Source organism: Phacochoerus africanus, chromosome 1, assembly GCF_016906955.1.
Source record: "Phacochoerus africanus isolate WHEZ1 chromosome 1, ROS_Pafr_v1, whole genome shotgun sequence".
NCBI classification, from domain to species: Eukaryota; Metazoa; Chordata; class Mammalia; order Artiodactyla; family Suidae; genus Phacochoerus; species Phacochoerus africanus.
In genome coordinates this window covers 112,727,382-112,740,863 of record NC_062544.1, presented here as the reverse complement: position 1 = coordinate 112,740,863, position 13,482 = coordinate 112,727,382, and the positions used below count along the sequence as shown (strand labels likewise).

At 56.7% G+C, this 13,482-nt stretch overlaps 1 protein-coding gene across 8 annotated transcripts; it reads left to right on the top strand.

Annotated features, from left to right (window-relative positions):
* The first annotated feature begins 280 nt into the window (after positions 1-280).
* MST1R (macrophage stimulating 1 receptor) lies at positions 281-12,926 on the top strand. 8 transcript variants are annotated; one of them, XM_047774630.1, is made up of 20 exons: positions 281-1,792; positions 4,674-4,862; positions 4,937-5,065; positions 5,241-5,411; positions 5,698-5,858; positions 6,168-6,333; positions 6,447-6,583; positions 7,010-7,171; positions 7,266-7,359; positions 7,517-7,726; positions 7,827-7,973; positions 8,059-8,221; positions 8,392-8,493; positions 8,572-8,775; positions 9,117-9,197; positions 9,349-9,530; positions 9,636-9,745; positions 9,974-10,139; positions 10,540-10,676; positions 12,392-12,926. In XM_047774630.1, exons 1-20 carry the CDS (start codon positions 566-568, stop codon positions 12,636-12,638), a joined length of 4,185 nt encoding a protein of 1,394 aa, XP_047630586.1. In that variant the 5' UTR covers positions 281-565; the 3' UTR covers positions 12,639-12,926. The 8 variants fall into 8 exon arrangements, with proteins under 8 accessions (XP_047630586.1, XP_047630583.1, XP_047630595.1 ...); XM_047774627.1 differs by having other exon boundaries at positions 8,569-8,775; XM_047774639.1 differs by lacking the exon at positions 8,392-8,493.
* The last annotated feature ends 556 nt before the right edge of the window (positions 12,927-13,482 follow it).

Below are 13,482 nucleotides of genomic sequence, written 5' to 3'. Positions count from 1 at the left end.
GGGGCAGCCCCCCCACCCCGCCCCTTCACTTCCTCCTTGTCGGTCGTGGTGGGGGGAGGGGAGGCAGAACAGGAAGGCTCAGACCTACTTAACCTCTTTCCAGGTCACTCCAGCACATCCATCCAGAGGCCATAGAGAAAAAGGCGCCCAGGAGTAGATGCAGGACTCAGGCTTCAGATTGCGGGAAGAGTCGGACCGGCTGAGCGGTCGGGCTAGGCTAGTCCTCCAGCGGGCCACGCCCACAGCTCCGCCCCCACACCCTGGTCCCACCAGCCCCGCCCCAGGCTTTCCAACTGACTTTGCTCTAAGGGCGCGGGCTGGGAGCCGCAGTTGGGCCAGCAGGTGAGGCAGCCTCTCTGTTCCCTGTCTGTGTGCGTCCGCCTGCTCCAGCTGCTCAGACCCGAGGGCAGGGGAGGGCGGTCGGCACCTCAGGCACCCTGGCGTAGTCGGCTGCCTGAGGGCTCTCAGGTCCGGCTTTCGACGCTAGTCCCAACCCAGACTTAGAGTCGGCTCCCAGCCAGATCCTGGCCTGCAGGAACCTCCGCGGGGCCCGGTCTGGGCCTCAATGGAGCTCCACCCGCTGCCGTTGCTGCCCTTCCTGTTACTACTGCTGCCGGCTGTGCCCGCGACAGGTGGGTCCTGGCAGTGCCCGCGCATCCCCTACGCTGCCTCCCGCAACTTTGACGTGAAGTACGTGATGCCCAGCTACTCTGCCGGCGGTCCGGTACAGGCTGTGACGACCTATGATGGCGACGGGGAAGGGAGTGCCGTCTTCGTGGCCACACGCAATCGCCTGCACGTGCTTGGGCCTGACCTGCAGCCAGTTGAGAGCCTGGCCACGGGCCCTGCTGGGGACCCTGGCTGCCAGACATGTGCAGCCTGTGGCCCAGGCCCCTACGCTCCGCCGGGAGACACAGATGCGCAGGTGCTAGTGCTGGAGCCGGCGCTGCCGGCACTAATCAGTTGTGGCTCCAGCCTTCATGGCCGCTGCTTCTTGCATGAGCTAGAGCCCCGTGGGACAGTCCTGCACCTGGCGCCACCAGTCTGCCTTTTCTCTGACCACCACAATCGACCAGAGGACTGCCCCGACTGTGTGGCCAGCCCTCTGGGCACACTTGTGACCATCGTTGAGCAGGGCCATGCCTCCTACTTCTATGTGGCATCGTCACTGGACTCAGGAGTGGCTACCAGCTTCAGCCCACGCTCAGTCTCCATCCGGCGACTCAAGGCTGACGCCTCAGGATTCGCACCAGGCTTTGCTTCACTGTCAGTGCTGCCTGAGCACCTCTCTTCCTACCGGATCGAATACGTGTACAGTTTCCGTTCAGGAGCCTTCGTCTATTTCCTGACAGTGCAGCCTGTCAACGTGGCAGCTGCTCCTGGCGGCTTACACACTCACCTGGCGCGACTCAGCGCTGTAGAGACCGACCTCGGCGACTACCGCGAGCTTGTCCTCGACTGCCGTTTTGCGCCTAAACGCCGGCGTCGCTCGGCGCATGAGGGCGGCCAGCCCTACCCCGTGCTGCGGGCGGCCCACGCTGCTGCAGTGGGAGGCAGACTGGCTACTGAGCTGAGCATCTCTGAGGGCCAGGAAGTGCTATTCGGTGTATTCTCAGCAAGCAGAGACAGCGGCCCGAGTGTGGATCCTAATTCTGTCGTCTGCGCCTTTCCCCTCAACCTGCTGAACACGCTCATCGATCTGGGAGTGGAGCGCTGTTGTGAGCCTCCCGTCCACCAGGGCCTGCGGCGAGGCCTAGACTTCTTCCAGTTGCCCAGTTTATGCCCCAACCCGGTGAGCAGAAAGAAGGGGTCTTCACTTGTGGGTAGTGCTCACATGCTTCCATTCCAGCACTGAGAGGATCTGGGACCGGGAGGGCAGGCGGGAGGAGGTTTTCTCTTCCACTCAATTCCTTTGGGGGTGGTGTGAGGAAATCAGCCAAAGGCCACACTGGAGGCCCATCTCCTGGCGAGGCCAGACTCTGTTGCTACCTCATTTTACTCTTTCACCCTCTCACTTACTACATCCTTGGTATTTTTGGTAGTTTCCCTGGTTATGTGAAAACTGGATTGCATCATAACTGTTTCTCTTCCAGGCCCCCTTCCAAACTCTGGGTAGAATAATGGGTGTCCCTTCCTACCTGCTCACCACACACACCCTTAGGGACACACACAGCAAGGCAGCACCCTCCCCAACACAGGCAGATGCTCACAGATTCACTCAGACCCACAGCTACTTACCAACACAGTTTCACTTTCCCTGTGGGAATACTTGTTTTGCTCTACTTTCCAGAGCAGGTGGGGCAGGAGTTGTCAGAGAATGCCTGCCTGGACCCCTGTTCCAGAGAACCTGGGCCTTGGAAGCTGGGGCCTTGTCAGGGAGCCTGCATGCCTTGGGCTTTATTGACCCACTCATGGCTGATGTTCTCCATGGGGTGATTGGGGGAGGATTCAGGACATAGTGACAAAGCAGCTTAGCTCTAGTAAATTCCAGGAGGCTCACCCCAGTCTTATGCAAGCAACTATAAACATCTGAGGATGAGTAAAGGCCTAGGAGGGGCTGGTTGGAATTGGTTCACCACGCAGAAGTCCTAGACTTTGTTTCACCATAGTTGGGGCCTTGCCCAGTCCTCTTTCTTTCCCCAGGCTTCCCAGCCCATGCTGAACTAGGGCTCCTTCCAATGGACCCTACCCAGTTTCTCTCCAGCCATAGTGTCAGGGAGCTGGAGCAGAGATAAAGGGGACGTTCCTTAAAAGGCTTCCCTGAGGTCAAAAATAAAGCTGATCCCTTGAAGCCATTGAAACCATCCTGCCCTATATTACAAAAGATTAAACCAAGGAAATGGGGTGAACAAACGAATGGCATTGGACAAGTGGCTTTTCAGCAAGCTAACCCACAGTCACTGCTGTCAGAGTCTTTGGCTGCCCTGGCCCTGATGTGACATTTTTCACTGACTCTTTTCTTTCTGACTGATGCCCTGTGTTAGGAGGAGAATTTATAAACAATGAGAGGTGGGGGTCTTCACCTTCCCTCCCTCAGCTGACTCCCTCTGGGTTGAGGAGGCCCTAGGTTTTGGGATCCCTAGTCTGGGCCTGGGCAGCCCTGCCAGCCCTCCTTTCTCTCTGGGGAGTCAGAACCTCTCCCTGACTTGGCTAGTGGTCGGGGGATCAGAAGACACCTAGCACGACTTGGCAGCGCAAGGCTCCAAAAAGACTGATCTTAAGCCCTGCCCACAGTCTGGCCAGGCCCCGAGGCAGTGCCTGGACAGCGTTTGTCCAGTGACTGGGCACACAGCCTCCAAGAGGACACCTGCTGTGTGCTCATTGTGGCTGCCCTCATGAAGCCTGAGGGACTCAGTGCTGGCACCTGCCCTCCATGTGTTCAGATAGGGTTTGGGTCTGAGGGAGTCACCCTCTTCTGTGGAGCATTGGTCACTTAGGTGTTTTCAGGAGACAGAGGCCCCTAGACAAACTTGGGAACTCAGAGCTAAGGCTCTGGAGCCCTGGGGCAAACAGGCAGGGGTGTGGCTCTTTTCCATACCACAGCTCCACCTGTCTCTGAGTCATACTGAAAACACCTGGCTGGCTTCCTGCTACAGCCAGGACTTTTACCCACCTCCAGTGAGGACAGAGTCCCAGCCCCCACCCATCCAGGCTACAGACTCAGTGTGTGGAGTGTCAAAGCCTAGCTCTATATCTTCTCTTTCTCCCTAGGTTTAAGATCAGTACTGAGATCTCAGGACTGGGTTAAGCATACTTAATCTGGTGGCAGCCTCCCATCAGCTTGGAGGAGTGTCCTGAGGGCTGACGAGGGAGAGTCCCAAGCTATTAGGGCTACAGAGCCCTGCTTGCACCTTGCACCCAGCTCCAATACCCTGCATTCATACCTTTGCTTCCTGGTTCCCCAGAAGCTTCCGCAGTCTGGCCTTGGGGCATTGAGTGTCCCCCAAACACCCTCCTGCTAAGAGCAGGGCAGAAATTAGTGTCTTCTGACCCCTAGGGCCTAGCCTGGCAATCAGGCCTTCAGGCCGTGATTGATCCGTCTTGTACCCTGAAGGAGGTACAAGTAGCAGCTGAAGGTACAGGAAGATCTTTGGAGTCTCACCAGAGAGAAGGACCATGCTAGCAACCCCGTGCTGGCCAATACCTCTCAGAGTTTAGCCCCTTCTGCAGGTGGAGAAACTAGCCTCAAGAGGGAACAGTGTTTGTTGAAGTGCAGGGAAGAACCAGCAGGGAGCAGGAGAGGACTCTGGTCAAGAACTCAGACTTCCAACCTGGCTCCTTTCCTGCAAAGCAATAAAGGCCTTTGTGGGGTGAGCAAACCTCTCTGAGCCAGTTTCCTTGTCTGTAAGTTGCGAGTGAGGAGAGCACCCACTCTACAGCGTGGTTGTGAGGACAGAATGGGATTGGCTCTGTAAGACTCAGTAACTCATTATCAGCAGGGACGTGACAGGGTAAGGCAAGGTGTAAGGGGAGCCAGCCTTACTTGACTTTCTTCCTTGGTGGTGCTACTTCTGAGAGCTCCATGGAGGGGGATGTGGTAACTGGCAGGCCTGGGGCTTTCTCCAGCCAGGCCAGGTGAGGGGTAGAAGTTTGGACTGCTGTGGTCACTGACAGAGGCCCCAAGGGGTCAGTGCATGCAGGAAAGCCCTGACTCCTTCCCTGACCCTCCCCAGCCTGGCCTGGAGGCCCCCAGCCCCAACACCAGCTGCCGCCACTTCCCTCTGCTGGTCAGCCACAACTTCTTACGTGTGGACCTATTCAACGGGCTGTTAGGAACAGTGCAGGTCACTGCACTGTATGTAACATGCCTCGACAATGTCACAGTGGCCCACATGGGCACAGCTGATGGCCGCATCCTGCAGGTAGGTGCCTCATCTCCACAGCCCCTTGTTCCCAGAATCCTGTCCCCATTTTGCTCACCATTGACCTGTCCCAGGTGGAAATGGCCAGGTCTCCCAACCGCTTGCTGTATGTGTCCAACTTCTCACTGGGCAGCAATGGGCAGCCTGTGCATCGGGATGTCAGTCGACTTGGGGACCACCTGCACTTTGCCTCTGGTGACCAGGTAAGGAGGGCAGGGGCAAGGCCTGGGGCTGGGCTGTGGGAGCACAGCCTCCACATAGATTCCAGGGAGGCACTGAGACACAGTTCTCACCACCCTGATTTACAGTGGGACCAGGGTAGGTCTGTGAAGCTTAGTCCCCTCCTTCAGCCACTCCTGAGCCACCTGTCTGTCCAAGGTCTTCCAGGTACCTATCCGGGGCCCTGGCTGCCGCCACTTCCTCACCTGTGGGCATTGCCTGCGGGCACAACGTTTCATGGGCTGTGGATGGTGTGGGAACATGTGTGCCCAGCAGAAGGAGTGTCCTGGATCCTGGCAACAGGACCATTGCCCACCCGAGCTTACTGAGGTATGGCTTGCCAGGTAGTGCACAGGTAAGTGTGGGTCAACCTGAGCCTGGGGTGGAGGTCAGCATGTCTTGACCATGATCTTCCTCAGGCCTGGGATGTCCTCAGTATCTACAAGGAGGACATTCTTGGCAGAGAGAATGGCACCTACATAGAGTATTGAGTGAGGACTAGCAAGTGACCTAGAATAATGCATGCCAAAGATGCAGCAGAAAACTTAGGGAAAAGTAGATGCAGCTGAGAGTCCTGACTCAGAGAGACTCAGGCTCTCTTCTCCTTCCTGCTCAGTTCTACCCTCACAGTGGACCCCTGAGGGGCAGCACGAGGCTGACCCTGTGTGGCTCCAACTTTTACCTGCACCCTTTTGGTTCGCTGCCTGAGGGCACACATCAGATCACCGTGGGTCAAAGTCCCTGCCAACTGATGCCCAAGGACAGCTCAAACCTCAGGTATAACCTGGTCCCTGCCTTTGGGCTGTGAGACCCTGTCCTCCACTTGTATGGGGCAAGCTGCACTGCCTCTGGTTGCTTTGGGTCCGGGGAGACAACATCTCTGCCCCTTTTTGAGCCTGCATATGCTCTACCTATCTGTTGAGTCATGGCAAAGCTAGTCCCTGCCCCGCCAGATCCTGCCAACCCTGGATAGAGGTGTGGGTAGAGAGATACAATCCTCAAACTCGTAGAAGACTTGAGTTGCAGCAGGCATGCAACCAAGCCTATCTAACTCCTGACTGACCTTAATTTCCCCTAATGTCTCAGCCAAGGGCCCTGGAAGGACTTTACAGAAAAGCTTGAGTGTGAGCTGAAGCCCTTGGGTACTCAGGGAGCCGGGCCCGCCAACGTCAGCCTCACTGTGACCAACATGCCTCTGGGCAGGCACTTCCGGGTAGATGGCACCTCCATGCTGCGAGGCTTCTCTTTCATGGTGAGGTTACCTTGCCTTTTCTGTACCCTTGGCCAGCTGGGCAATTTGGGCAGGGAAGGGTTTGGAGTAGAGGGTCTCCTACTCCAAGCTAAGCCACTTCCATGCCCTCTTAGGAGCCAGTGCTGACAGCAGTACAACCCCTCTTTGGCCCACGGGCAGGGGGTACTTGCCTCACCCTTGAAGGCCAAGGCCTGGATATTGGCACCAGTTGGGTTGTGCTGATCAATGGAACTGAGTGCCCACTGAAACGGTAAGTGCCAGCAGGAAAGGAGATGGGAGGCCACAGGATCCCACACAGAGGGGCTTTCACCAGAGGAGCTGGGATCTGTATCAGGGCAGGGGGAGGAAGGCTCAGTCACATGGTCAGTGTAGGGAACAGGTCCAGGAAGGGGAGTCCGTTGATCTCTCGAGTGCAGAGGTGGTTTGGGGATGGCAAGAGAACTCATTACAGGGTTCACTGGCTCTGGCCAAGGCTATTGGGAACCTGTTCCCCCCTTGACTTCTTAGAAGCCTTAGTGGGACTAAGACAGACAGATCTTCAGACAGATCCCATGGAGTGTGGGCAGGTTGGAGAGATGACTGAGAGAGGAACTGGGTGGGATCAGCAGGCCCTGGAGGAGCTGGGCCTGGCCATCACATGGAGGGTGCCCCTGAACCTAATCCCCCTGTTTTGCAGAGTCAGAGAAGGGCAGCTTTTATGTACTACACCCCCTGGGGCTGCTACTGCCAGCGTTCCCATTCGCCTGAAGGTGGGGGGCGCCGAGGTCCCTGGCTCCTGGAACTTCCAGTACCTGGAAGATCCCATTGTGTTGGGCATCAGCCCCAACTGTGGCTACCCGTAAGTGCCATCTCTTTGCCCACTCTGGTCTCCTAAGAATGAGGAATCCAACCTCAGGGAGCACCTGAGCCCACCGCTCTGCTGTCCTCTGCAGTGGTTCCCACATCACCATCCGTGGCCAGCATCTGACTTCAGTGTGGTACCTGGTGCTGTCATTCCATGATGGGCTTAGGGCAGTGGAAAACAGGGTGAGCGGGTGCTGACAGGTGCCAAATGGGCACTGGCCAAGAGGGAAAAGGGCCATACCAGTCCCCTGAGTTCTAGCCCCAGCCCATGCTGGGCAGAGGGGGCTGGGTGGCCACAGGTAAGCATACCTGGCTAACCACTCTCCCATGGGCCCAGCAGTGTGAGAAGCAGCTCCCGGAGCAGCAGTGGTGCCGCTTGCCCGAATATGTGGTCCGAGGCTCCCAGGGGTGGGTGACAGGGAACCTGAGTGCCTGGGGGGATGGAACTGCTGGCTTCACACTGCCTGGCTTTCGATTCCTGCCCCCACCCCATCCACCCAGCACGGACCTGGCCCCACTGAAGCCTGAGGAACATGCCATTAAGTTTGAGGTAAGCATGGGGGTGAGGGGTGGGGACAGTGGAGGGTTAGGGCTAAAGCCTACCTGAAGGAGATGGAGGCACTGGCCAGTCCGTATGACTGTCTCTGCAGTATATTGGGCTGGGCACTGTGGCTGATTGTGTGGATGTGAACGTGACCGTGGGTGGTGAGAGCTGCCAGCATGAGCTCCGGGGGGATGTGGTCGTCTGCCCCCTGCCCCCCTCCCTGCAACTTGGCAAGGACGGTGCTCCACTGCAGGTAGGTAGGGCAGTTCAGCTGGCCCTCCATCAGAGACGCGTGTTGAGGGCCTGCAAGCTGGGCCTGAGCTGCCACTTGCCCTCAGGTCTGCGTGGATGGTGGGTGTCACATCCTAGGCAAGGTAGTGCGGCCCGGTCTGGAAGGGGTCCCACAGAGCACGCTCCTTGGTGTCCTGCTGGCCCTGCTCCTGCTTGTGGCTGTATTGGCCGCCATACTGGTCCTGAATTACCGCCAGAGAAAACAGCTAGGTGAGCTCTCCACTCCCATCCTAACTCAGCCCCTACCCCCAAACAATGACATCTCCAAGTCCCCATATCCTCTCTATGCCCAGGCCTCGGGGGTCTGCCCATACCTCCTGGATAGGGGTCAACCTCTAGGAGTTAGGAGTGGTTGGCCACCAGGGGCCATTTTTCCACAGTGCTTTCCCCCAACCTGGATGACTTGGCATCCCTGGACCAGACCACAGGAGCTGTGCCTCTGCCTGTGCTTCGCTCAGGCTCTGACTACAGAAATGGCCTTGGTGAGATGGTAGAGGCACCAGAGGCTGGGGCCATGCACTCTGCTCCACCAGCCCCTCACTCCCTCTCCTCCTCAGCAGCCCCTGCCATCGATGGCCAGGATTCCACCACTCAGGTGCACAGAGCATCCTTTGCAGACAGCAGGGATGGGTCCCATGTTCCACTGCTCCAGAAAGAGTCCATCCAGCTCAGGGACCTGAACTCTGCACTCCTGGCAGATGTCAAGGATGTGCTGATTCCCCACGAGCGGGTAGTCACCCACACTGACCGAGTCATTGGCAAAGGTATGGGGGGCTAGGCCAGGTGGGGTTGGGGCAGAGTTGGAGTCCTGAGATGACGTGGCTTGAAGGACCATTGGGCAGGACTCTGCTCTGGCCTTCTCACCTTGGGTATACTGCATAACCGAGCCTCTGTCTGCTCATCTGAGAAACAGGAGTTCGTTCTTCAGTGGGTTCTGGTGCAGATTAAGTGGGCCTGTGAGGGCCACATGTCCTCCCATCATGAGGCTGCTGCTTGTCTTTAACATCAGATTGGCCAGATGGGGCTCTGAGGTCTGGTTGCCAGTGAGAAGGTGTGGTGCGAGCCCTGGGCACTGGGGCCCCTGTCCCTGTCTCTCCATCATCAGGCCATTTTGGGGTTGTCTACCATGGAGAATACATAGATGAGGCCCAGAATCGAATCCACTGTGCCATCAAGTCGCTGAGTCGTAAGTGGGGCAGAGGCTGGGAGAGTCCTCGACCCTATTGTGCTACCACCTCACTGAATGACCCTGACCAGGAGGCCTTTCTTCTCCATTTGCCCATCTAATCCTTGTAAAGGGGCTTCCTGCCCCGAGCCTGACTCGAGCTGCTCTGCAGGCATCACGGAATTAGAAGAGGTGGAGGCCTTCCTGCGAGAGGGGCTACTCATGCGTGGTCTGCACCACCCAAACGTGCTGGCTCTCATCGGTATTGTGTTGCCACCTGAAGGGCTGCCCCGGGTGCTGCTGCCCTACATGCGCCACGGAGACCTGCTCCAATTCATCCGTTCACCCCAGCGTGTTAGTGCTCAGCTGGCCCTTGGTTGGAAGACTGGGGTGGGGGGAGTAGCAGAAGCTGGTGAGAAGCTGCTGTAGCCTTGCCTACTGACCCACCTGTGCCCCTAGAACCCCACGGTGAAGGACCTCATCAGCTTCGGCCTGCAGGTGGCCCGTGGCATGGAGTACCTGGCAGAGCAGAAGTTTGTGCATCGGGACCTGGCAGCTCGGAACTGCATGTGAGCAGGCAGAGCAGTTGGGGGTGAAGCCAGGGGGCAGAGCACCAGGGTGTGCAGCTGACAGTGCCTCAGGGAAGACATGTCCTCCCCTCTCTGGGCCTCCACTTTTCTGTCTGCCTGGTGCAGGCTTGGATCAGACACTGCGGCTCTGAAACCCTACAGGGGCCTGGAACAGGTGGGTTCAGGGCCTCATGGGGTCCAGTCCTGAGTGAGATTTTTCCCTCCCAGGCTGGATGAATCATTCACAGTCAAGGTGGCTGACTTTGGTCTGGCCCGAGACATCCTGGACAAGGAGTACTACAGTGTCCAACAGCACCACCATGCTCGCCTTCCCATCAAATGGATGGCACTAGAGAGCCTGCGGACCTACAGATTCACCACCAAGTCTGATGTGGTGAGGCCCCACCTGCCCCAGAGTCCACACGGCCTCAGAGAACACTCAGCCTTGCCCATTAAGCTCCAGATGATGATCTGAGCCCAGAGAATCCCCAAGCTGGGCAGTTCCCACAGCCCATTTGCCCCCCTCTAGGCAGGTGTCAGGGTAAGAGGAGGCTGTGAACTCATTGGTTCCTTACAGACAATCCAGGCCTTGCCCGGCCCCAACTCTGGGCAGGATCAGGTGGTGGGTGGGGTCAGAGGGAAGGAACTTGTGAAGTATTGAGGAATGGGCTCTGATTGGGGGGGGTCGAGCCCCTCATTTTCAGCTAGAGGGCTCTGGGAGGTAGAGGACCTGGGGGGCCACCTACCCCAATTTGGGGCGAGAGTTGAGTCCCTTCACCTCTCCCCTCCCACAGTGGTCATTTGGTGTGCTGTTATGGGAACTGCTGACACGGGGTGCCCCACCATACCCCCACATCGACCCTTTTGACCTCACTCACTTCCTGGCCCAGGGTCGCCGCCTGCCCCAGCCTGAATATTGCCCCGATTCTCTGTGAGTATGGTGAAGTGGTGATGGGGAGGGAGCTGGGCCCCAGAGACTAGGAGGGGGCTGGAGATAGAGTTCTTGCCTAACTCTCTGACCTGGAAAGGGACCCTTTCTGGGTCTCAGTTTCCTCATCTGTGGACTTGTTCTACCCCCATTCGGGGCTGGATGCTGGAAGGGTACCATGGTTGCCATGGCAACAGCATTCCCAGTTCTGAGTCTGGGTTGAGGCTGGTGATTTGATTTCCCAGCACTCCCCCCATCCCCACCAAGGGGGGCTGTTTTCCATCTTTTCCGCTTTCTTAACCTCAAGGAAAAGTTCCATTAGCTCCCACACTAGCTCGCTCCACATCTCCAGATCAGAATTTTTTTGGCAGTGGATATAGTTTCAGATTCCCTGTTCCCAGAGGCATGGCGGCAGCTGTGTTTCATCAGTGCCTGTCAGGTGGTTCAGCTTCATAGGCAGCAGGCATGCCTCAGCTGTGCTGAGGTCTTTGTGGTTAGAACAGGAAGAACCAGGTCACAGGTAAAGGTGGTTGATGATTCCTGTTTCAGCCTGCGCCTCTGAAAGGTATGAGTAACCCTTCCTCACAGCCCTGCCTGCCTTGGGTTTACTCTTTATCATTTACTTCACTAATGAATCTGGTTCAAAGTAAGAGAAATTACCTTCACTGCCTATCTGACTCTGGGTCAGGATCCCTGAAACCAACTCTGAGTTGGAGATTTATGTGCAGGGGGTTATTGGTAGACTGGGGTCAAGGGAAATGGGGAGAAGTTGGGCTGCAATGCAGATGCAGCAGAGGCCGCATCCCATTCCCTGGGCACCTCTGGAATTGGGATGGCCCTTCAGAGTTTTCTGCAACTGAGATCAAGGGGCCCAAGTCTTTGCACCAGACAGCACTCAGTCACTGCTCACAACTGTCCCTGAGGAAGGAGTGTGAGCCTGGAGGAGGCTTATCTTTTCTGCCTAGAGCAGTTTCTAGAGAGGGCCTTAGCCAAGGGCCATCAGCAGTTACAGTGAGAATGAAGTGGGGGAAGCTGGGTGGCACACCACAGCAGCCTCTATACCAGGGCAGGCCCCTTCTCTCTGGGCCTCAGTTTCCTCATCTGCAAAGTTGGAATAACAACACCATGCTCAGTGGGTCTGAGAATTTTATGACATCTTTGTGTGTAGGACTCTTTTAGTATCATTTAAGGCAGGGATGACATTTCCAAGATAGAGGAAATGTATTAGAACCCACCAGACAAACCTGAGAAACTCTACTTGGGAATCATGTTGCCATGTGCTGCCCCACACATCTCAGGCCTTTTAATCTCCATTTTACTGGACTTGGGCTTCTTTCCTAGAAGACATGGGATAATAACCAGGATAGCCTGTGTGCAGGGCCCTAAGCTAAGAACTTCATAGGCATCCTCTCACCTTATGCCCCAATAGATCTGTGACCAAAGAAGGATCTAGAGGCACAGAGAGATTAAGGAACTTGCTCAAGGTCACATAGCCCAGGTCACAGGAGTCCAACCTCTCAACCCCTGAGGCAATTTGACCTCTGCCAGGGTGAGAATGCAATCATAAGGAAGAGAAGATAATTGGGTCATGCAAGGCACCAGGCCTTGTCACCTGCCCTAACCCTGTGGGGCCCCCCAGGGGGCTAAGAGCAGGTGGACAGCCCAGAACCTCTGGGTGGGGCTGTGCCGTGCCCTTGACGTTTTTCTCTACCTGGTAGGTACGAGGTGATGCAGCGCTGCTGGGCAGAGGACCCTGCAGCACGACCCACCTTTGGAGCACTAGCAGGGGAAGTAGAGTGCTTGGTGGCCGCGCTGCGAGGGGACCACTACGTGCAGCTACCCGTGGCCTACGTGAATGTGGGCCCTGGAGCCTCCGACAAGGAAAACCTGCCCTCAAAAAATTCACCGTCTCCACCAGTGCACAGGAGCTCCTGGACCCTCTCAGAGCCACCAAGGCCCACGTGACCTCAGCCCTAGCAGACCCTGGGGTCGGACATGTATAGTCATGGGAGTTAACCCCAAGCTACCTCTGGGCTGGCCTCTGCCCTGTCCCTTCCCCTTAACCTTCAGGGGCACAGGAGGGCTATAAGGCACATTGGCCCCTCACACACAGAGGGAGCCAGTGAGGGGATCCTTGATGCAGTGAGTATTTATGGAGTGTCTGCTGTGCACCTGGATGCTGGGCACAGGGGACTAAACGGTGACCACTGGCCCTTGAATCAGTAAATGAACAAATGAATATTTAAGTACAAATTGTGGTAAATGCTATACAACAAAAAGGCTGCTTTGCGGTAACGGAATAGCCTTAGATAGATGAATAGAGAGGTGAGGGAAGCCATCCCAGGAAGTAACATTTTTGCTGAGACATTTTGCTGTTAGGTGGGAATGAACAGCAGCTGGGGGAAGAGAGTTTTTGGCAGAGTGAACAGCACATGCAAATATCCTGAGGCTGGAAAGGGGTTGGGTCAGTAAGAAGGCTCCAGAGAACAGGAAGGGTTAGCAAGGCCCTGGGGACTCTGACCCTGTAACCTTGGATGGAACCAAGAAGGGTGGGTTGAGTGCTCAGACATGCAGCAGCCAGGATGGCTTCTCCCATTGCCCAGTCTGCCTGTCTCATGCCCCAGGCCCAAGCCCCATTCCAGGACTCCCTGCTCTACCTGCAGCTTTCCCCAACTCTCCCCCCACAACTCCCCACCTGCTGTCAAATCTCCCCTCCCTGCCAGCACTGCCAGCATTGCTCTTGCGGCTTTGAGAGAGATGAGCCAGCAGCAAGGCCTCAGCTGCACACTTTCAAGGCACCAGCTTTGTG

Coding starts and splice junctions, on each gene's coding strand:
- MST1R (XM_047774625.1), top strand. CDS start 566: ATGGAGCTCCACCCGCTGCCGTTGCTGCCCTTCCTGTTACTACTGCTG. Junction 5,412..5,697: donor GCCCACCCGAGCTTACTGAG/GTATGGCTTGCC, acceptor CTTCCTGCTCAG/TTCTACCCTCACAGTGGACC. Junction 9,746..9,973: donor CTGGCAGCTCGGAACTGCAT/GTGAGCAGGCAG, acceptor TTTCCCTCCCAG/GCTGGATGAATCATTCACAG.